At 43.3% G+C, this 22936-nt stretch overlaps 1 protein-coding gene across 1 annotated transcript in view; it reads left to right on the top strand.

Annotated features, from left to right (window-relative positions):
- Window positions 1-22936, top strand: part of SLC4A4 (solute carrier family 4 member 4) — a 174571-nt gene that overhangs the window by 52885 nt on the left and 98750 nt on the right. Inside the window, exon 3 of the mRNA XM_026090087.1 lies at window positions 21952-22087. Coding sequence (XP_025945872.1) covers window positions 21952-22087 — 136 coding nt within the window. The remainder of the gene's footprint in view (window positions 1-21951; window positions 22088-22936) is intronic.

Raw genomic sequence — 22936 nt, 5'->3', positions numbered from 1 at the left:
TAGTTGTTGGTAAGTGCACCCATACTACTGTACATCTCCAATCATTGCCGCTGTTCCCAAAGGGTTGCAGCGACACAAAAAAGGTCCTGACTTTTGTTATGATTTTGGTTCCTTGTTTTCCATCAGTTCCTAGTTTCCATCAGTCCTCTGGAAACTAGATCCTCCCTGTTTTAGATCAGACACTTCAAACTAATATAAGTGGCCATGTCTGCCAGTCACTGCCCAGGTGAAAATTTGTCCAAATTTGCCAAAGCTATAAGTTTTTTGAAAACCTGCTTGCGCATGTGCAGTAGAAAGGCCTTTGAATTTAGCAGCTGAAGTGTCTCAAGGCTTTTGATCTTCCCTGGGACTGAATGCACCTGTGTCCAAATTCTTGACCCATGCTAAGCACTCACCTCAATGTTTCCTGCTGCCCAACAGAGTATAAAGAGCAGGGATTGAACAGCACTTGCACTGGGTGTCAGACAGCCAAGTCATTATGGTCTTTGTGCACGGCACTGGGATACGGAGAAGAGAGACTAATGAACCTAGCAGAGAAGTGCAAGTAGGCTTTGGCAGGACAGGGAGGAGCAGCCCTGAAACCTTGCCTGAACTGGCAGCGTCTGCATGGTTGTAGAGGTCTTAGGAGAGGTCTACAAGGAGACACTCTGCAAGTGAAGTCCATTGTCTCTCCAGTATACAGAGACCTTCACAAGGATGCACAGTGAGAGGACCACAGGCAACGCACGCAAGCTGCTCCGGGGGAAAGTCTGTCTAGATATTAAAAAAAATAAAATAAAATCCTTGACTGTGAGAACACACATTGGAATGTGAAACGGTGGAAATTTCCCTCGCTGCAAATATTCAAGACTCAGCTTCAGAGGGCCCGGCATAACCTAATCGAAGGCCCTGCTTTCAGAACAAGGTTGGACCAGATATTTCCAGAGGTCCTTTCCAACCTTGATCAGAAAGGATTGAATTCTGTCATCTGCAGGTGAAAATCCTGAAGAGAAGGATTTTGACCGTAGTGATCTATGTCAGAGATGCTGTTGTTCTGAGTAAAGAAAGATATTTCCTTGTTACCATATCCGTGCCAGGTTAGGTTTTTTTGAAGATCTTTGTCTCTGAAACTTGGCCTATAGGGAGGTTTCTGTGAAAAGTGTATTTTTCCCTCAGTCTCGTATTGCATTCAGGTAGTTGGGTTTGGAGGTGTATATGTCCAGTTTCTGGGTGATCGCCATGTCACAAAGTTTAGTTATTTGCAATTTAGAAACTGTTTTGTTTTGTGCAAAGAGAAGTGTGGCTAGATAGGCTTGTTGTACTGTTCCTTGATTTAAAAGATTGCAATTTAGTGTCTCTGACAGCATTTTTTTTGAAGGTTGATGATAATATTTCTAGCAAAAGGAAGGATTTTCAAACACTTGGCTTTGACTCTTTGGAATACGCTGTGATTCCAAGTGAGGCAGAACTTGGCCAAAGTTGTCCGCTCTTCAAATATCTCACCAAATCTGCTTGTGGGCTGCGTTTAATATTTGGACTATGTCTGTACAAAAAGATCTTTGGCCAGTGTGGCTAAAACAAAGTTTATGAGTACCAGGTGATAACTTTAAGTCAAGTAGGTGGAAAAAAAGAGCAGCTTTTTGGCATGCAAGCAGTGTTGCAGTTTACTTGGAGCATCACACAGAGTAACACTTAACGTAACGCTAGCTGTGGAGCCGTCGTTCTGGACAAGGACAGTGCGCAGCCCGATCCACTTCCCTTATGCCCTTTTTTGACAGTGGCTGCCACCAAATGGTTTAGCTTTGTTGAGCCTGGCTAATTTTATTATTTGAACTGAACCAATGTGCTTACTGTCAAAGAATTGCCCTTAATATAGGAGCAAACTGCTGTTGTGAATATAATGTATTTTATATGTTCGGGGGAATAACTGTCACTTGCATAAAGCATTTTGGAGAGTTTTTAGCTTACCAGCAGCACCTTTTTGGTCAAGTAAATCACATTCCTAGCTGAAATACCTCATCGGTGGCACTGTACTTGAGAAGCAGGCTTTGGGAAGCCTTTGGAAGTCCTAATCTTTTAAGTTGAACTATATGGTTTGGTACTTTGCTATTGGGGGTGAAAATTGCTTCCCGACCGGGCTGGGACCTGAGGGCTTTATCTAAAATTCAGTCTTCTGCAGGAGATTTGCCGCCCGCCCCTGCCTTTTGCACAAGCGTCTCATTGAGTTACTGCTCAATGGCAGTATTTGTCTGACTGACCTTCCTGAGCTGAGCTGCATGACAGCAGAGCGGGAAGAGACAAGACAACATCACTGTTCGGTCCAGCATCTTCCTAAACTTGGGTAGAAGGAAGTTGCCTGGGTTCTTCCATTTTCATTCCCTCAAGGTGTTATAGGTAACTGGGCATGTTTCTTTAATGAAAACATCCCACCCATTCAAATCTTTTGCAGTCTTTGCTATTACCAGTTTAAGCAATATGCCGTTCGTCGCTGTTATTCCTGAGCCTTCAGCTTTTCCCTTCTGCCACCATCTGGTCTTGAATTTAAAGCTCCTAGACCTACTATTCCTGTAGATTCCCTCGGCAAGGCCAGTGTAGCGTATTATGGAAAACTTCAAATTATTTTAGGGTCACGTTTTGTTGGGAATAACTTTGCAAGCAGAACACTGACTTGCCCTCATTACTGTCTAGCTGAAGAGCTTATCCAGTGCTTCATTAGTTTATCTGAAAGCGGGGCTGTGCTTTATTGACCTCTGTGGGAAGTTAACTTGCAGGTGGTTTATAGGTCCAGGCACAGGTAAATGGATAGTTGGACAGTTCAGCATGTCTTTTGGTCATAATGCTGTTTTCTTCACAAGCATCGCAAAAATAATCTGTTGTTAATCCCCCAAGTCTAAACCTGTGACTTCCCAGAGCACCCGAAGCCTTTTGTTGATTTTGATTTGCAGCCGTATTATAGACAAATTAATGTACATGAGTGACAGCATGCCAAAGAGAGACGAGAAGAAAATGAGTAATTAACATATACTGGGTATTACTGATTGCTTTTATGATTATCTGGATTTTAAGGTATTAGCTGGAAAAATAACCCCTAATCCCTTATTAAAGATAAAAGGCAAGTCATTAAGAGTAGAAGGTTGTTTTCAGTCCTGAGAAGCACTGGAGATATGTATTGGCTCAAGCAGCAAACTAACCTTGAAAGCCTGTAATTCCAAGTCGCTCAGCTTAGCTGTTCTCCTCGGCAAGGGAATTGCTGCAGTTTCCCATGTGCGGGGAGGTGGAGGGGGCTGCGAGACAAAGCGACCCTTGTCGTCCGAACTGGGTGCTTGGCACGGGGACCGAGCCCTTTGAATATCTGCATTAACTGAGCCCTGCCCAGCTGCTGGGCTGTGAACTTTCAGCGTCGCCTAACTGCACAGCGCGGTTCTCGCGAGCGCTGCTGGATGGCTTTGCACGAAGGCAGCTCCCGCTTCACGTTCCCRCTGGCGGCAGATCTCCTGTAAGGAATTCCCATTGCCCCCAACCCCTTTCCTTCGTGCCTCCCAGCTAGCGCTGACTCCGTGGCGGCCGCTGCACTGCTTTTATGGCCCTGTGCTAAGCTGGATCTGCAAAACCAACTGATTTAAAACCGGAGCACAAGCTCCCGCAGAGAGGGGGAAGGAGTGGCTCAGTGCTGCGAGCAAGAAGGTGTTAAATCTCCCAAAATGGTAACATTTCCCTGTTACGATTTCTAAACACACCTGGTGTGCGCGCAAGTGCATGGCGTTAGAAGGAGAGCTGCGGCACCCTGTCCTGCTTTAGYATAAGTAATGATCTGCAGAAACTGGCCACGCGCTTAAGTGCTTCTTGGTAGTCTAGTCTTTTTATAAAACAAAACAGATTTCTTCCTTCTGCATAAGGAATTTTGAGCAACAGTAAAGCTGTGGTGTTTTTAACTTCAATTCTGTTATTTTAAGAGTTTGATATTTCAACACTATGAGTTTATGTGCTTCTAAGTGCTAAAAGGTAATTTAAAATGCAGTTTGGAATAAATTAAAAAGAAATAAAGATAACATTAAATGACTCTAAGGACATTATACTTGTCAAGCAATTTAAATTTGAGGAAATGTTTATTGTTTTGCTGGGATATATTTTTGAAAACACTGCTCATGTTTGATTTGCCCTTTCCATCTCAAGTTGATAAAAAGCATGTAATTAAGACTATTACTAGCACCTGGCTGATTTGTTTCTTTTTCTTTTTTTTCCTTTTTTTTTCCTTTAAGTCCTGAACACTCGTGAACGGCAGCTGTGCTGCTGGGTGCTCAGTGCTTTTGCAGACGAGACCTCGTTTTTGTGCCTGAGGAGGGATTGTAAAGCTATAGGTGAATGTGACTCCCTGTTTGGTTGTGCTCTTTTCCCTGAATGCAGAGAAAGCAGGTGACTGGCTTCTGGCAGCTGGAGCCGCTTGGGGCCCGGAAACTGTTTCTGGAGGGACTGTGTGCTGTGGCCTCTGTTTTTGCTGTGTGCAGATAGGCAAGTCAGTTGCTAATAGCATGGAGGTGGTTTGAGGGTTTTCCAAGATCCTTTCCCTCTCCTTCTGAAGCCCCTACCCTCTGCTAAAATCCTGACTGAGGTTCCTATATTTTTAAAAGCTGAAGCTTTTTATTGGGTGTTGTGTTTTGGAATGTAGAGTGTTTACCTTACATAGCACATGTGCTTAAGGCCTTTAGTCTATAATCTCTTCATTTCCTTAGAGGAAATATGGAAAGAGGATAAAGCAAAACCTAGCTTGCTAAGGTGAGTTGCTAGTGCTGAAGACTAGCTCACTTACTGAAAAGATGTACAAAGTGCATGTTTTTGTGCTAAGACCAAACTCCTTCTCCTTGGTTCCTACAGACAAGAAATGTGTTGCTGAGTGTGTTGTCCTGGAGTTGTTTTCCTGTTTTGCTCTGGCTGCTCTTGAGGAACAGCATGAGGAGTCAGCCTGTGCTGTGGCAGCTCTTGGTTCCTCCAAAGAGTTCACAAGCAGAGTTACCATTGAGGGTCCTGAAAAACCTTGCATTGATTTTAGAATGTAATGTCTGCGGTGAAGATATATATCTGATGAAGGTCACTTCAATTTTGAATGAGAGTGTCCATGCAGGAATTTTGTGTGATTTATCTAACCATTTTAAACCCGTGCCTTTGGTCAATTTGGTTTAGTTGTTCCCAGTGTCTCTGTACAGATTACCTCCATATGCCTGTGTGGTATCCAGAATAATTAGGGTCTGAACCCCTGAATGAAACATTTTGGGGCTACCACAGACCTCATGGTTGATAATAGCTCTATCTTGCTAAAAGCCAAAGAAGTTGGAGTAGAGGCATTGGGCCTGAAAAAATCATGGGAGTGCTTTGCGTGGATAAGACAGCACATAAATTTATCAAGTTGGATGCATTTTTTTGCAAATGCTTCTAATATACAAAATTGGCTTTTCATTGCTACAGTTTCTGATCTGAACTTCCAAACCATGGTGTCAAGTAGATCATTAAAAACAGCGTGGGGTTTCCAGTCTCTTTTCATTACTAAAAGTTCATTTGAAAACCTGGCAGAGTTTTCATGTTTGGACAGCAGATGTGATAACTAGAGTGGAGATTAGGTATATGGGGAGTTGACTAATGGAACAGAATAAATTAGGTTGGAAGGCACCTATGGGGGTCATCTGGTCCAATCTGCTCAAAGCAGGGCCAACTTGGAAATTACATTATTAATGTTCATTTCTAAGTTGTGATATATTTGTCCAAAGCACTCTTCTGCTAGATAGAAGTGAAGGTGGAATAGAGCCCCAAGGAGATGCACTGATTTTTGTCCCCCAAATCATTCTGATCTATTTGGATGTATCAGGGCTGACATGGCTCAGATCAGGGAATAGTGGATGTCCTGGGGCTCTCTTTTAGCATATGTGGTGCAAAATTATTCTTGCCCTAATATGGTATTGGGATATGGCCTGGGTATGCTCTGATCAGGTGATTTGGGAATCTGGGTGACTGGTCCTGGTCATCTAGGAATGCCCTCAGGCTTTTCAGACCCTTTCCCCCTGTGGTGGAGAGCCTTCCTTTGCCACTTGCGTCCTGGTGTGAAACACTGCTTTGATTTCAGCCAGATTGTGTGCTGAGCCGATTGGGTGAGGAAGAAAGTTGGGATATAGCTCCCTGTTACAGAAGTTGCTGTTATTGGTGGGACCGTGTGTGTACATGTTACAGAGAGAGAGTGTCCCTGAGGACCTTGCTGTGCAGAGAAAGCCCAAAAGCTGCCTGCATGCCTCTTCGTGTCCAGAGATTCAGTAGTGTTGGGCAGCGCACTGATACCCTGATAGCACCACGAGCCTAAAAATGCTGGTACCAGATGATCCTGAAGTTGGACAGGTGCTGCTAATACCATGACATTCACGGTATGAGTCGTGTGCTCCGCTCTGCAACCTTCTGTGCCCCACTTGTTGTGGCCAGCCTGGCCCCACTTTGCATTGCTGGGCCGGAGCCGTATGCCCAGCTGTTGTGCTCAGCACTGGAGAAGAGGGGAAGCAGGTTCCCGTCTCCTCTGCCTGGCCTGCAGCCTTTCTGCCGGCTCTCCGAGCAGTGCCAAGCAAGGCAGAGGCATGGGGCGGATGTACTGTCAGTGGGCTGCAGGAGGTGAAGGGCTGAGAGACAGGGCTGTGGTGGGCGCTTCAGTGCAGCGCGTTGTCTCCTGGCTTGAAGAGGAGTTGTTTGATGTTGCCTCATGGGAAGTGGAAAGATAAAATCTCTTATTCCAAACAGGTTTCCAGAAGTGTGGCAGGGAGGGACTGCAAAGCCTCTTACAGTGTAGAAGTGTGCTCTGTGCCTTATCACTCAGATGGCAGCAGCATGTGGTGACCTGGGGAGAGGAGAGGTTTGCTCCTGTGCAGGAGCGCTTGGGTGCTATTCTCTGCACTTGGCCAGGGTGACTTCAGGACCGTGGCTTCAAGAAAAGCAGTGCCTTTCCTTTTCTGCACTCACAGAACCAGCACTGAATTCCTTTATGTTCCTTTTCTCAGCAGTGGTATGGGTGGATTTAAATAAAAGGTACGTCTGTTTAGAAGTCAGAGTTGTCACTGAAGAGACCCAAGTGAGATTTGTGGTTGATTTTCCTGTGGAGCAGGTTGATAACATCAGGGAGATTTATGCTCTTGCTTCCTCTAAAAGAAGATATCTTCTTCCACACCTGTCACAGTGGGATGATTCACTGAGGGTCTGATCCAAATCCCACTACAAACTGTGGGAGTTTTGTCATTATCTCCCTCCTTGTGCCTAATTCTCAAACAAAACCAGACAAAATGTGGAGAAAATTACTCACCAGATTAGTCTTGTGCAGAAATGTTTATGGACAAGGTGAGTTAGCCAACCTGTGCCTCCCCGGAAAACATCCCTCTGGATCCTTCTTGCATCTCTTGCTCTTTCTGTTTTGTCTGATGTGTGTTTAAAAACGTCCATCTTCCTCTGTACTGTTCTTCATGCCAAACAAAAAGAATTATTTCTTCCCTCTCTTCTCTCCTGTGGTTTCATCTTTTCCTCCCATGCATGTGCTTTAAGCAGTGAAGTCAGTAAATCACACCTGTCGTATCCTTTGTCTTGTAGGTAGAACAAAGGAGAGGTTGTGATCCTGTAACATATGCCATTCACTCATGACTTGCCTGCTTTGGGGCTAAATACGGGGTTGATCATTAGGAAGGTCAATGCTTATGCAAAAATCACCCCCATGCATTTTGCTAATTAGAAGCAGCCATTCTGTTCAGTCCAAGCCATCCTCAAACTGACCTCCTACTTGTTTTTTCCTCCCGACTCTCTAATAATTAACAAACTGCTTAATGCATGACAAAAGACCAATTAACCCTAAAGCATTTAGTGAAGTACATGTAAATTAGTTGTAAAATGTTGCTGTAAACATTAAATGTCAGGCAATTACATAAAGCAATAATTGCTGAAGTTGCATTTAAGAGCTTAGAAGAAAAAAAAATCTGCTTAAGTGGCGCTTTGGTTCTGAGAACTCTGCTAATGGTTTTGTTTTTAACTACAGCAACCCCGGTCTATGTAAGTCAGAACAGGCTGTGGCAGCTTGGATTTGTTGAGTTTCTAGTAGTGGAAGAAAAATAAAGGCGTGCTAACCTTGTGCACTTTTTGAAACCGTAACGTGGTTGAACAGTGGTAGAAAACCTTCAAGGGCAGTACCTGGAGTCTAGAAACAAATGGAAATGAGATAAAATAGTTTGTTTCTTTTTGGTGTGGTAGGTGATATCCAGTGGTACGGTGTGCTAAAGTAGTTGGGTACCAACCCAGATGGCTATTTCATGGATTGATTGTTGTTTTCTTCATTTCACACTGTACAAAATGTTCCTGAGCTTGCTAAAACACCTGCGTTGGACAAGCTCCTGTTCAGTATGAACACAAGGGGTCTTGGCCATTTACTGCTAAGTTGACCTGTTTCTCCTCTCCCTGTTTCTGCAGACCCCTTCATATCTGAATTGCCTTGCATTTTACCATTTGAAAAAGCTACCCTGGCATAAGTATCTCTCCCCTAACCTACATGGCCAAGTTTCACACGAAGAAGCTGTTTTGCTTCTCTGCAAAATCTTTAATCCTCTTAATTAGCTGTCTTACTCCGGGGTGGTCCAGTTGACCCACCAGTTCTCAAGCTCCCTGCTGCTAATGTTCTTAAATAATTCATTTTCTTTGTATGTCTTGTGTACTTGTTCTTTAGTTTCCTTTTCCATCTTCCTAATGTTTTATGTTTGCTAGTTTTGCTTTGACCTAAGCTTGGGTTGGACTAGATGTTCCTAAACGGTACAGTGAAGTGGGACTTTGCCATTTGATTCTGTGTATTTGTGCTTCCTTAGCTTCTTTGTTTGGGTAAAAGTATACCTCTGCATGGCTTGCTTGTAATTCCCTAAGTAGTCTTCAAATGGGTCTGTAAATCTCAAATTTCTCGTCTTTCGGTGGAAAAAAGTTTAGATTTGTTTGAACTAGCTTTCTTCTTTACTCATTTTTGGCAGTATCCTTTTCCTGAGGAAACTGATCTTAATTATAGTATAATCAGTTACTTGAGAACTGGCCTGTGCTTAGTTTTACAGTATAAATGTATTGGTTAATGGTATATTATTTTTCTTGCATGCAGTTTTACTAGTATAAATCCTAGTCCTAGTCCATTTCCAAAAGTGGAAATATTTTGTACTGATATTTGGCTGATTTAACTACAGCAATACCCTTAAAGCGGTAAAGCTGCCTTCCAGTGTAGATGAGTCCTTAGTGAATCTGCTGAAGTTATTGCCTGAATCAGTTTTTCTTGTCATACTTTGGAGTAAGATGAGAATAGTTCTTTCCTCCCTCTGTACAGCGGATGCTAAGGTTAACCGTGAAATCTGGCCAGTTGAGATTCAGCCAAGGAAAGGTATACATTGCTAGCCTGAAATTGTTTTTGTTTAACATTTCCCTGGCCTTCTGTTTATTTTTGTTTCCCAAACTTCCTTCTTTTATCTCAACCCTTTTTCCTTTCTCAAAGGTTTCTCTTTGCTGTTGACATTTGCTAAAATGCCTGCTGTGTGATACCCTGCCAGTTTGCCTCCCTTCCTCGCACTAATGAGAGATCACCTGCCTTTTGGGAGCTTATATAAAATGCATCAAAATAGGCATCTACGTGCAACCCATGTCAGCTGTTGATCTGACTATGCAAACTTTAAAGTTCCCAGTGGCAGAGATGCGGAGTAACTGAGTTGTCTTATTTGGAGGGGCAGGTCTGTGGGTCATATGCTGTCTGGATTCTGCGTCAGGGTAGTGGGACACACCTGGAGGTGCAGACCTTGGTGCAGTCCTTGTCCGTGAACCAGCAGGCCCGGTTCTTCTGCCCAGCTCACAGAGGTTCTGCGAGGTTTCGTGCGTGGCCTCGCAGGTGGGGGGTGAGCCTGCGCAGCTGAGAGCCGAGAGGAGGCAGAGTCTTGAACTCCACTTGCCGTTGCAAGGGGAAACGGGTGAAGAGCGAGAGCTACAGAAATGTCACCAGGCTTTTGAGAACAAGTGGACTCAGGAGTTTCTTTCTGGGAAACCAGTTGGAAGGGGGGTGCTGCTGGCAGCTCTGAGCTGCTCAGAGCTTAAAGTTAACGGTTGTTAATTTTTAAAGGCAGGAACGAAACTGGTTATTGTGTCTGTCTCAATAGGGTCTTTCTGCTGCTGAAATGCCATTGCAAAAGTGCTTTTCTGACTTGTTTTGATGCAGAGAGAGAAACAAAATTCCCTCCAAGAAGCGATCTACCCACCAAAAACTTTGCTGTGCACACTGGTTACGGTAGTGTGACAATTTCATCGAGACGAACATAACGTCTCTGGGGCTGGCCAAGTGAGGGAAGGGCTGAGTACAGCTTTTGTTAAGATTTAAAATAAGGGATAAGTGCAGTTGCCTGAAGGGCAGGTCTGAAGAGATGGCTCTTCCTTGTCTGACTTGCTCAGCTGCAGCAAGGAAGTGTGTGGAAAAATAACATTAAAACATGAAACCAGCTGGTTTTGTAACCACTCTGTTGGGCCAAATCCTGCTGCTCTTGAAGTCAATGGAAGCATTGTCTGAGTTCTCACACCGGCTTTGTAGCTCTTTAGATAAGTGGCTGTTAACCTTTAAGAGCCAAAAGAGCAGTTTGTCACTGAATGAAGCCTTTCAGGAGGTGACAGAAAAAAGAAGATCTGAGCTCTTCAAAGCATCTCAGGGGAGGTTAGGCACCTTATTCCTTCTGCTATTCAAGAGGAGATGGGTTCCTAATCTCTAAATCGATTTAGGCTACAGAACATACCTATTARTGCTTATGGAGTGGAGATGTGCATTTGCCAGAACAGCTAACACATATCCAGCACCTCCACTGTACGGAGAAAGATACAGTCTTCCACACCCACCATCAGCTCTGGTGAAGGCTGTGTCCACTTATATCACTGAAATACATTTCTCCATGTGTGTCTGTATCTTCACTTTCCCTCTGTTAAATGTTGCGGTGTCTCTGCGCTGTACTTAATTCAAACCAAGCGAGAGAGCTGTACTCGTCGCTGTTCAGAGCGATGCTTAGTAATGAGTACTGACTTTGAGTATTGCCATTTGAGATAATTTTACGTTCAGCAGCAAAAAGAAGGTCACGCTATGTATGCTGAACAGCCTTGAAACTGAGATTCACCTTGATAGGACTTCCCATTCGTTGTGCTGCTGAGTTTGTGGTCTCTAGCCTCCATCTCTGAGCCCTGGCACCTCGTCCTGTTATTTACACCTGTGCAAAATGAAACCGCTCAGAGGGCATCCAAGCTTTGATATCCATTTCGTAAATAATGGCCCTGTGTGCAAGGCAATGGAAAAATCAGGCCTAATTTATTTAGCTCTCCCTCCTTCCTCTCCCACAGCAGTAATTTGTGCTCTTGTGCTTCAAAGCTAATGAGGAACCTCTGTTCTCAGAGTGGCATCTCTGCTCCTCGTTGTTGATAATGAAGAAATAACAACCTGCCGAACCCTCACAGTGCATATAGTTTGCTCTCATACACCGATTGTAAGTAATAATAACAGTTGTAAGTAATAATAACACCCCTTTCTCTCTCTGCCTGAAGTTCATGAAGTATTCGGCAACTTTTAAAACAGAGGAGGCAGAATGAAAAGAATTGAGAGCAAAAAGTGTTGGATGCCAGACACATTCATTACTACTTGAAATATTGCCTGGCAACAGAGGTGGGCTCAGTTGCAGCAGGAGACATGGCTGAAAAACATGTGGAACAAATGGCTCGGCACACGCTAAAGTCGCAGGAATTAAAAATGAAAATTCTCACGTGCTCATGCTTGGTTTTCTTGCTCTGTGCTTCTGTTCGGGTCTGCTCTGTTGAGCGTTCTCTAAAGAAGACTTTTGGAAATGCTGAAATGGCCAGAGCTGATGGGGAGATTGATTGAACGGGACAAATAGGCAATGATGAGACCCTGCTTGTAAGAAGAACTTAATAGGCATAAAATTGCCTATTGCAGCTGGAGGGCTGCTCTGAAAGCACAAAGAGGGAAGGGCAGGATGATTGTTTCTTCTCGTCACTGCATGGAAGTTCACATTCAGAAGAGGAGTCCAGAACTGTTATGTCTGTATCCTTAAGAATGTCACTGTATTCTCACCATTCCCTAAAACAGGGGGTGCAGGTAAATGACTCCTGCGTGGTAAACTTAAGAAAGAATAAATAGTTTGGCAAGAGGGACTGTAGCCGATGAGAGAAAGTGACAATGCTTTCTAGGGCACTTTGTGTCACAGCAAAATGTCTTTAAAAATCTCTTTGAGGGGAGCTGCGTTACAGTGTTGGAAAGGAAAATGGTATCTTTTTTTGCTCACCAAAAGAGGAGGAATTTTCTCATATGCTCTCTTATACTGAGTAGTTGCTTTTTGCACCAGTTGTGCTATTGATGCCAGTGGACGTGCTGAGGGAGTTGCTTTTGATGGTTAATGTGATTAAGGATATGTTTAAGGTACTAGAATGTGACCTAACAAGATTCCAGAGGGTCAAACAGTATGTTTCTCTGCAAATAAACTATGAAAGACACATTGTTTTAAAAAGAAAAAGAGGAAAGCCAAAGGAAAAGAAAAAAGTTAAGTATTAGGGTGCGATTTCTGAACTTTGTTGTATGTGGCAGCCACTGTGCTACTAAATAGTTTCACTGGAGACTCAACTGTTATTCAAGTCCAAGGGAGGTGCAATTTCAGAGAGCATCCAGTATCTCTATAACAATGGGAAATGTTACAGAGCTCAGAGAAAAGCCAGGCTTTCTGTAGATACATTTTTTTCTTTATTAAAGCCTTTTTGGTAACTACTCAATAATAGCTCCTTAAAAATTTGCTGTTGTAACAGTTTTACATGATGTTAAGTAAAATGGCTGACCTCAAGGACTAGTCAAAAATACCATTGTGGTCCATATTTTCTCATGAATTTCTTGTTATGTAGTTTAGATCGTGCCAGGGTTTATCAACCATATAGTTTGTTACAAGGCGGAGGCTCAAAACAGAAGCATGGGCTGGTTGCTTAATAAAAGGAATCACAGAATGGTTGAGGCTGGAAGAGACCTCTGRAGATCATCTAGTCCAACCCCCCTGCTCAAGCAGGGTCACCTAGAGCACGTTGCCGAGGCCCGTGTCCAGACGGCTTTTGAATGTCTCCAAGGATGGAGACTCCACGACCTCTCTGGGCAACCTGCTCCAGCACTCAGTCACCCTCAAAGTAAAGAAGTGTCAGAGAAATCCCTGCTTTTCATGTAATTAAAAATGACACTAGCTGAATCTAGAAAATTTTTAAAAAGTGATGGAGAAAGAGAAGTTTCCTGTTTTTCTAGCAATTTGGAAGCTAGTAACTGGTAATTAGCATCTGACTACTGCAGGCATGACTCCAAAATTGTGTAGTATCCATGCACCTGATTCTGCACCCCTGAAATTAGTGGAAGTTTTACTATTAATTTCAGTGGGCTGAGAATCAAGTTGTTAGTATATGAAATATTCACTCTGGCTCAACTTGCTAATCATATATCTTGGGAGGCTTATTAATAATGCATCCATTTGGAATATGCCACTGCCTTTAGTCCTGACGTGTTATATTGATACTATTTTTATTGTTTGCATCTGAAAATAGCAGACACCAGTTTGGAAGACAGTTATTAACATTCTCTGTTGAGCGCAACAAAGTGTTGGGAAAGGTAAGGCTGACTAACATTTTCCTTTAGAAGATGCTGTTTTAGTTTAAGAGGTTGCTAAACCGATTAGACTGTCCTATAAACTAATTGATTTAGGACATTTTGGGAAGAACCATCTCTTCTCTGTCCTCAGTCCTTTTATCTCCATGGAATGTTTCAATAAAGTATCTGTAGATATAATTTTTTCACGTTGTCCCAACAGCACTGAAGACAAAGGGAGCTGAGAACACCCAGCAAATCATTACGCAAAGGCTGCCGTTCTTCTGGCAGTTGAGGGAATATGGTATTCGTAAGCATTTGTCTCGTACTAAAGATTGTTTGCAGATCAAAGATTTAAGATATGCCACATGCATAGCTCACAGTAAAATGTGTACAATCACACAATACAGTAGTCCAGAAGAAGAATGGATCATTCAAGAGGCAGTCAACACTATTCATTATGTGCATGGAAGGGGTCACAGTCAAGAGATGTGGGATGTGTGCCTCAAGGTGGCAAACTCAAACTGCTTTAACAGTGGTCTCCACTTCTGCACCCCAGAGTAGTGCGAGAAAGGGCCCAGAATGGGATCTGGGTAGAGTAGCAAGAGTTCCCTGCAGGTTGCCAAATTCACCCTGCAAACAAATCTGATGATCTACCTTACTACAGCCAGTGCTGAAAGCAGGGTCCAAGTAATTATTTTTCTCTGTAAGAAAAGAAATTTATTTTAAACATGAGCTTAGAATGATTAGCTGGTGAGTTGGTCATCCAGAGAGGATGGATTCTATGAGACCCTGGGGAGGCTTGATGTGTGGTTGCTGAACAACGTTTTAAGGCGTGACCATTTCCGCAAAATGGATTTCATGTGTAAGTTTTCCTGTAGTTGATTTCTTCAGGGGTGTTCAGGGACCCCTTCACTTGATAGAGCACCTGGGGAATCGAGACTTCAATTCTGACCCGAGCTGTTTGGGGAAATTGGTATTACCTCATTTGACCTTTCTCTCTTCTGTAACGTGGACAACAGTTGTTACCTGTGCATGTGTAAGGATAGTCTGTGCACAGTGCTTTAATATGAGCACATGCTTCAAATAGGTTAAGCAATATTAGCTGTAAACTGAGAGAGTGCCTTACCCTGTGGCCTTGACTTAGCGTCTAAGATGCCGTAGGTGAACTAGTGAAGACATCCAAGGAGAAGCATTTTAGTGACTCCTGGTTGTAGGCATGACTCCATTTTGGCGATCCAAGGAAGCTGGTAAAAATGTGAGCTACACAAGCCTTCACTGCTTTGTTTTAGATGATGTGCTTCAGTCTTGTCTCATGTTCTTACTTACCTAGTTTTTGATTCAAAACCTTTCCTCTACAGTTCTTTGCAGAACTGAGTAATTGGGGATATTTAATAGTATAAATGAAATACATATAAATACGTCTAGCTATCTGCTAGCTGTGAAGCCTGGAGAAGGGGTTGCGATAGCAGTGTGATTAGAACAGAACCGTACAACGTTTCTGTGCAGGAATGTACAAAATGCAGCAGAAAAGCCCCACAAGCTGCTGAGGCTGTGAAGCTACGAGAGGCTGTACTGAAATGCCTTTTCAGGAAGCAATGTGCATTTGGGCAGAAAATTAGGTGGTTGTGGTGGTGGCGAGGAAGTGTTTAGTGTTTCCAGACTTTTGTGAAAACTGCCTGGTTTATTGTTCTCATTAGTGATGTTGACTGAAGCATGAGTTCCCCTTTTTGTCATCACTTATTCTTAGTGGAAACTTAGCACCAAAGAGTTCCTTGAACTGTGTGTAAAAATGTTAAGGATCTAGGGCTTGTCTATGCAAGAAGGCTCAGGGAAATGAATGGGAATCGATCAAAGGTATAAATCTTCCTGGAAATGATTAAACTGTGTAAGGTCTTGTATAGGCATAAACATACAGAATTAAAGTTGTTTAACATAATTGATTCATTTTGGAAGTGAGGTCAGCTACACTAAAAAGAAAACCACTTTAAATCTGATAAAAATATCCACACAGGTGTTTAACTCAACTAGCTCACTCTGAATTCAGATTGATTTGATTTGAGTTTTGGCTGACTGTAGGCAATCCCAGAAATTAATGAGAGTATAATCATGTCCTAGTCTAATAAACATGTTTGGAAAGCACATTTTACAAATAGCCTCGTTTGATAATGTTACCACAGACTTTGAGGAAGCATTTATACCAGCTCTCTTGGTGATTTTTGTAGTTGCTGATGTACTTTAAAGTAATGGAGTACTTCAGATTTGATGGTCCATTCTGCCTTGAAGGGAGGAAGCAGCTCACTGAGGTGCAGAACCCAGTGGCATTTACTAGTCTCGCCTCCTATGGCTGCATGAAAACAAACTCTARTAATAACGAATTGAAAAAAACACACGGAGGAAAACCATGTTGATTAGAGAAGAGGCTGTTTTAGTTGTGCGTTAATACAAACGAACGCCCACCCATTCAAAGAAGACCTCGTACAGCTGGAGAACCAGATCGTTACCATCTTCCTTGCTGAATCACATCTCACCCATTAAGAATGAGRCGGTTGTTACTTAGCACTGAAGGAGGAGGTGATTTTTAGGATACTTGCTGGTATCTTAAAGCCYCTTGGTATTTCCATGAGCTGCAGGGAGTGCTGCTGGCAGCGAGCTTTCTTCCTCATCAGGCAGGGCAGCGAAGGAGGACTCCCATGACAGCGAACGATTACCCAAGTTAGACTGACGTTGGGCTTGGAAGTTCAGCTCTAGCCTCATTTGCTGCTGTCGTGCTAGAAYGTGTCTCGCTGTGCTTCTGAGCTCCCGGAGATTTCTCTGTGTTGATGGAGATTGATTTTGCCTTTGGGAACCTGAGGGTATAAATTGTGCTCATAATTGGCCTGAACTGAACTAGGAGAAACTGCTGATGTRTTCATTCTCTTCAGCAAGTGGTTTATTTTATAAGCCTCTTGGTGGGCCACTTCTGACTGAATACAGGGAAAGGAAAGGGAAAAGGCGGAGGTAAAAAGATGTCATTTATGGGTATCAGTACCTATATTTAAATGCTGCATTGGAGCATTTTACCATCTGCAATTAATACTTTAATTCCTTTCCCATTCAGAGAAAAATATAATTCCAGCCATCTAAATCTGTGGATTAGCATTTTCTCAAGCACTTATGTCTGTTGATCATCAGGTTGTTTCTTGAATAAGACAGCAATAAAAATGCTATTAAGGAGGACTTCTCAGCAGGAGCAGCTGATCCTGTCATTAATGGTGCTGGTTTCAGCAGCCTTGAAACTGGCTGGATTAGGGAGAACTGAAGGTGATGGTCAAGACTTGGGAAAGACCGGTGGGGGTGGTGCTCAAAGGTCGGGTAGGGGGAGGTCTTCAGGGTTCGCCCCACGGGTTAATTGCTCTCCAGTTCTTAAGCCTGATACTCGCCTGTCCCCTGTACGCTTAGCACACAGTGTTCGCTCAGGAGATTAAGATGAAAATATGTTCTCCTTGCTAAAGAGAGCACATAAACAACCCATAAATGGCCCATTAACCTACAAAGTTGCAATAAAGAACATGTGGTAAAGCAAGCCATAGGAGACCTGTGACCCAGCAAATTCCTTAATTGGATTTTGAACCTTATCATTTGTGCCAAATGCAACTGTTATGAAATTAGCAAAAACAAAAGAATGGGGAAAAAAAAACAGAAGGGGAGACATAAGATGCATATCCAGACCTGGTGGGAACATTTCTGTAGTTTGTCTTATGACACAGTTCAGCGAGCAAAATTCTGTGGCCTGCTATGGAGTTATTGTGTTATGGGATCAGGTGTCAGAGTAACACCTCCATGTAATAAATCCCTCTTCAAAATGATGGGAAAGAGATAATTTTCCCATTGGCTGAAACAGATGCCATCAGCAGCTCTAGAAGCTCCGTAATTATTCAGGACCTTCTCTTAACAGGCTGTTTAATGCTCCAGCCACTCGCTGTGCTCTGAAGCTGCCTTTTGAAGCAGAAGAGTTGAGCCAGTCATCAGCAACATGCTGTAGCTTTCCAACTTAAATTACCTAGACCCCATCCATCACTGTGAAACCAGTGAGTGGCTGGAGGATGGCAGCCATTTGCTGTTGCTAAATTCAGACCAATTAAAGAAGAAAAATTAGATCGTGGAAGTCTGCAGATTGATGTTATTAAGCTGTTTTGCGTTCTCTGGACTGGGCCCCACCTTTTTGTTCTCTGTGTAGTGAGTAGTTCAGGTACATGCCTATGTACATGTCCATAGCTGAAGCATTACCGCAACAGAAATAAAAACATGCTGTTACACTATAAACAATCCAGTTGTACAGCAGTATTGAAAGGCCTTAGCCAAAATGTCAGGCTCCGTTCTGGTGGGTATTTTTTTCATACGTGCACATGGTGAGACATCTCTGCTCTGCATGTGCAGTCTAAACAGACGAGGAGGAGAGAGGCTGGGATTTGGCAGGTGGGAAGCTGAGGCCCAGAGTGGGCAAGTGGTTTATCCCAAGCCAGGCAGAGTGGCCAGAAACTGAACCCTGTCTCCTGAAGCTCAGGTGCTTTGGTTTCAGAACAGGCTCCTAGCACTGTGCTTCATTTGAGCTGACTGTATAAAGATGAGCTTAAGTGTTAGGCCTAATTGGGTTTTTGGAATATGATAATTTTAATTATTTATACTAATGTTTGCTTTAAATGTGTTTTAGATGCAAATTTCAGTCCAAATTGCTTTTATAATTGCCAGGACAATTTTCATGCATGGGATTACGTGTTTGAAGCTATATTTTAGAACTGTTCTGCAAAGAGCATCTGTCACATCCAAGTCAAGTAATCAGATACTCATTATGCACATCACAGATTCTCAGAAATGTTTCTTAAAAAAAAGAAAAAAATCTGTAGGAACTAGTTGTTACATAAGAGTGCTAGTTACAAAAAGGGGTTAATGTATATTTTACAAGGACTAAATAGCTGTAAGCTCAGCATAGCAATATTTTTCTCTCCTGCTAAGAATGTAGTAAGAGACAGCTTTTGTGGGAAATGATGGATTTTCTCAAAGCAGAATAGAAAATTAATTTTGAATGGAAAAATGCAAAAGCATGATGATGGAAAATGCAAAAGCATTTGCGTAGTCAGTCTGGGAATTTTACTGAATCGTGGGCAACATGTGGCTTACATGACGTAACGCCAGAGTCACAGGTCAGCTGAATGGTTGAACTTTGCTTTCCACCGATGTATGTTTAAATTGCTTTGGTTTCTGTTTTGTACATGCACCTCCTAAGTTGAATGGTACATGATACAGTTGCAGTCATGGGAGCCAATTGGACTGTCCATCGTGTTTCTACTTGATGGGTGGGCTGCTCGTGGCTCTCGAGACATGTTCAGGTTGGCACTGGTTGAAATGCTGCATCCTATGACTGGCAGCAGAGCGGTGCTCAGGCCAGGGTTGGCAGGGGCTCTGCCTTCCCAGCTGTGTGAGGAAGTGAACCAGCAGGAGATGCTGAGATTGATGGTGCCGTGGGATTGCTTTGGGACCTCGCAGCATGCCAGTGCAGCCTGGAGCTGTGCAGCGTCCAGGGGGTGGTGTCACCTTCTGCCCGTGGACCTATGGACCTCCCTTTTCCTCAGCTCTTTTACAGACAGTCTGTCTGGTTGCTCTTAGGTGCATGTCCCAGTGGTCAGGAAGCTGGCACCACTGCTCTGATCTGGAGGGGCAAGACACAAAGTCTGTCAGTTGGAAGGTAAAAGGATATACATGGTAGTGCTTATGCTCAGAATAGTGATGAACAGGCTCCTCTAGCTCCTGTTCTGAGGCTGTCATGGTTATGGTAACTGTGGTTATGAAGTGGCATCCTTGAAACGATGCGAGTGAGGAAGAATCAGGGGTATGCAGTCACCAGAAGAAGTGCAGTCTGTGGTAAGTGAGGAGATGGGAGGGCCTGGCTCTCATCCGTGATGTATATGCTATAATTATTTGTGTTTGGGATTGGCAGGGGCTGTGCTTCACGTTGCTACCAAGGACAGAAACAGGGGCCACGTCTCTGGGAAGTTTAAAATGGTGGGGAATGCTTCGTGGTGGATTTGTGGGAGCAAGTATAGACTAGCGCCAATTTGTGGTGCCGCTGTTGGTTGTGATTGTGCCGAGACAGTGATAACGCTGGAAAGCCCACAGGCTGATATGCTTAGTCAGCAGGTGGAGAGCTTGCCCTGTAAGGCTCCCTTGTGAAGGAAAACCTAGATGTATTAGAGATTTTTGTGGTAGGGTGCTGCTCTGTGAGGAAGGGTCTGGCTGCCGAGGAGCTCAGTATGGGAAAGAGAAGGGACTTGTAAGCCTCCTCTCTGCCCTTGAAGTGAGGGAATGAAAGCCCTTTGCGGCCCGTTGAGGAGGACGTGCGGTGCTGTGAAGACCTCTTCAGAGGTTGCATTTTCTACTGCTAGGTCAGGATGTTAAAGGAGTAACACACAGCTCTTCTATAAACATTTAAAGCCAAAGGTCTTGCAAGTGCAAGGGTGCCCAGCAACCCAAACTCTTCGTGCCACCTTGGCCATATTAMTGCAGAAGTTTTCACCCTGCAGTGACTTTGGAAGGCAGCTTGTTGCTAGCAGAGTTGCTGGTGACCAACATTGATGACGTGAAAAGCTGTTGCAGAGAGGAAGTGGGGGGTGGCAGATGGTAAAATTGACCTGGTTGGTGACCAGCCTTCTAAGTCAGGTAGGTATTTTGGAGCAATAATCAGCTATGCAAAACTTACTGTTTTGAGAAATTCATTGCTTTTCAGGAAGAAGCCTGATCTTCTCTTACATTGCTAGACCATTCCAAACAGGCATAGCAAAAAAGAGCATTGGGTCTAAAGTTATGGAGAAAAAAATGTTCCCTTCAGTGAAGTATGTCCATATTGCAATAGTGCTATAATTGGCAGTATTAAAACTCACACAACAAGACAAAAACTCAACAGCAGCCAAAAATAAAAAACAATAGTTTTATTAAATTTTTCATATACCTTCAATAGAGAAATCCTGTTTTATATTCTGAAAACATCATCACCTAACTGATGTAGAAATGAATTTGCATCAACTTTTGCTTAATAATTTATGAAGAAAGAACTGAAAGTTTCTTAAAAAAAAAAAAAAGTAGTAGGGAGGGGAATGTTCCTTATTGGTTCCTTTTTCACATTAGAAAATGAGATTTTGTTTACCCTGGAAAAATCAATGGTGATTGGACACCTGGTGTAATTAATTATATTGCAACAGTCAGACAGCTGATCTTTTGAAAAGAAGGGAGTTTTTAGCAGAACTGTTCAAAGTTCATAGTCTGCTGTTTAACTCTAATGCTAATAAACATTCAGCAGAAAGGATGTCTTTCTTAAAATTTCACATGAGCACACCTTCATTTTAATCTATATTAACTGAAGGGGAAAAAAAAAAGGTAGACCACAAGAAGTCCTCCAGCAAAGCTACTCTTGGGGCATGAGCTCCAGTTACCTTGGGGAGATGCAGTTAGACATTTGTACAGGGATGTTTTCAGTCTTTAATTTTGAGTCACTTCTGTTTCTTGAACAGGAAAGGGTTTCTGCTAATTTTTCCATAGCCAGTAGCACAGAACTACTTTACCTGTGCTGTCAAAAGAGCATGTGTTGAATATAGTTTCTTTTACCTAAATGGACACACTTTTTCCTGGGGAGAGCAGTTGTTTTTTTTCAGTGCGTTGGTGCCTGACTAAATGGAGTGAGTCGCATTCTTCATGTATAGATGACACAAACTTTCTGTTAAATATTCCTGTGTTTTCTAGTAACAGGTCTGGGAAGGTTAGAGCCTGCCTTGCAGGCCAATGAGAGCCCGAGCCTCGGTGGCAGGGAGGGGAAAGCCAGCTATGGGATGCTGTCCCAGTAAGCCCCCAGACAGTTTGGCTAAAACTGGTTTTAYGTCATATAAAAAAAGGGGGCTGAGGATCTCAGCTGATCAGAGTACGAAAGGTCCTTGGGCATGCACCATAGAGCATATTGGTTTTGAGCTCGATAGCTTTTTACAAGGGCTGCAAATTGCTGTAACATAGTTAAGGACTGTAGGAAGAGACAAGTTTTCCTGAACTTTACTCCCAGCTTGAAGTTTTAAGACGTAAGTGAGAGGCAAGGAAGGGAAGAGAGGGAGATACACACACCCTCCCTCGCACCCCTCCGTCCACAACGACTAGGATGTCAAATGGAAAAGGCAGCCTGGAGACACGGCTGAACGGCTATGGGGAGACGGGGAAGGAGAGGAGCCGCACGTCCCTGGTTGTCGCTCAGGCCGTTAACCGCAGTATTTTCACCTCTGCAGTCTCCCCCGCTGCCGAACGCATCCGCTTCATTCTCGGGGAGGAGGATGACAGCCCAGCGCCCCCACAGCTTTTCACCGAGCTGGACGAGCTCCTGGCCATTGACGGACAAGAGATGGAATGGAAGGAGACTGCGAGGTGGGTTGCTTTTTTCTTTACCTCAAAGGGGGAGGGCAGCTCCTTGGAAAGCCCATGGGAAATTCCTCTGAACGTTCAAAAGGGGGTAATATCCATGCCCCAGGGTGGCTTGGGAAATCCACAGAAAGGGGCCCGTACTGCTGAAATTACCTTTCTTTGACAAAAGAGAATATGCAAGGGTTTGTTTAAATATTCCTTTAAAACAAAAACTCCAGTAAGATTGAAGTGTTAGATCTGTGTGAATGCGTTACATCTGTAGAGCCAAACCTGTATATGGGCTTCCTGTGCTTTGCAGCCATTACAGTAGGTTGACCAGAATTGTCAGAAATCAGTGCCTGAATAGAACTTCCACAACCATGTTAAAACTACTTTAATTCTGTTGCCCAAAAGTAGATTTGAGTCTGACTGCACCACATACACAAGTTGGAAGATTTTGACTGTCCCCCACTCCTAATGAGTTACTGATGAAATTCATTTTAAATAGGTAAAAAGCTAAAGGTTTTCCTTCTGAGGGAATTATCCAAGCTGTGTGTTAAATGCTGCATTAGATTGCCCACTTTGAGTTTCTTGGTTAAGTTCTGCTTATTATTTTGATGGTGCTGACGTAGGATTGGCTTTTTTTTATCTGTTTGACACAAATTATCTATAGTCTATTTCTGAACCATGCAGAAAGAGCCGTTGGATTGGAATCATGTCCTAAAGGTTGTTGTTCAGCCCTCTAGATGGAGGAAGTTTAATTTTTTCTTCAGTGAAAATATTTTAGGGGGCTTGCCTTAAAATGGAAACCCCTCGTTGCTGCCTGGTTGCTGTGAAGGCTTGAAACGTTCCACGCAGAAGAGGCGCTCAGCT

Source organism: Apteryx rowi, unplaced genomic scaffold, assembly GCF_003343035.1.
Source record: "Apteryx rowi isolate R43461 unplaced genomic scaffold, aptRow1 scaffold_85, whole genome shotgun sequence".
In the NCBI taxonomy this organism is placed as follows: domain Eukaryota; kingdom Metazoa; phylum Chordata; class Aves; order Apterygiformes; family Apterygidae; genus Apteryx; species Apteryx rowi.
Note: the sequence above shows the minus strand (reverse complement) of the source record. Positions and strands in the feature narration are given on the sequence as shown.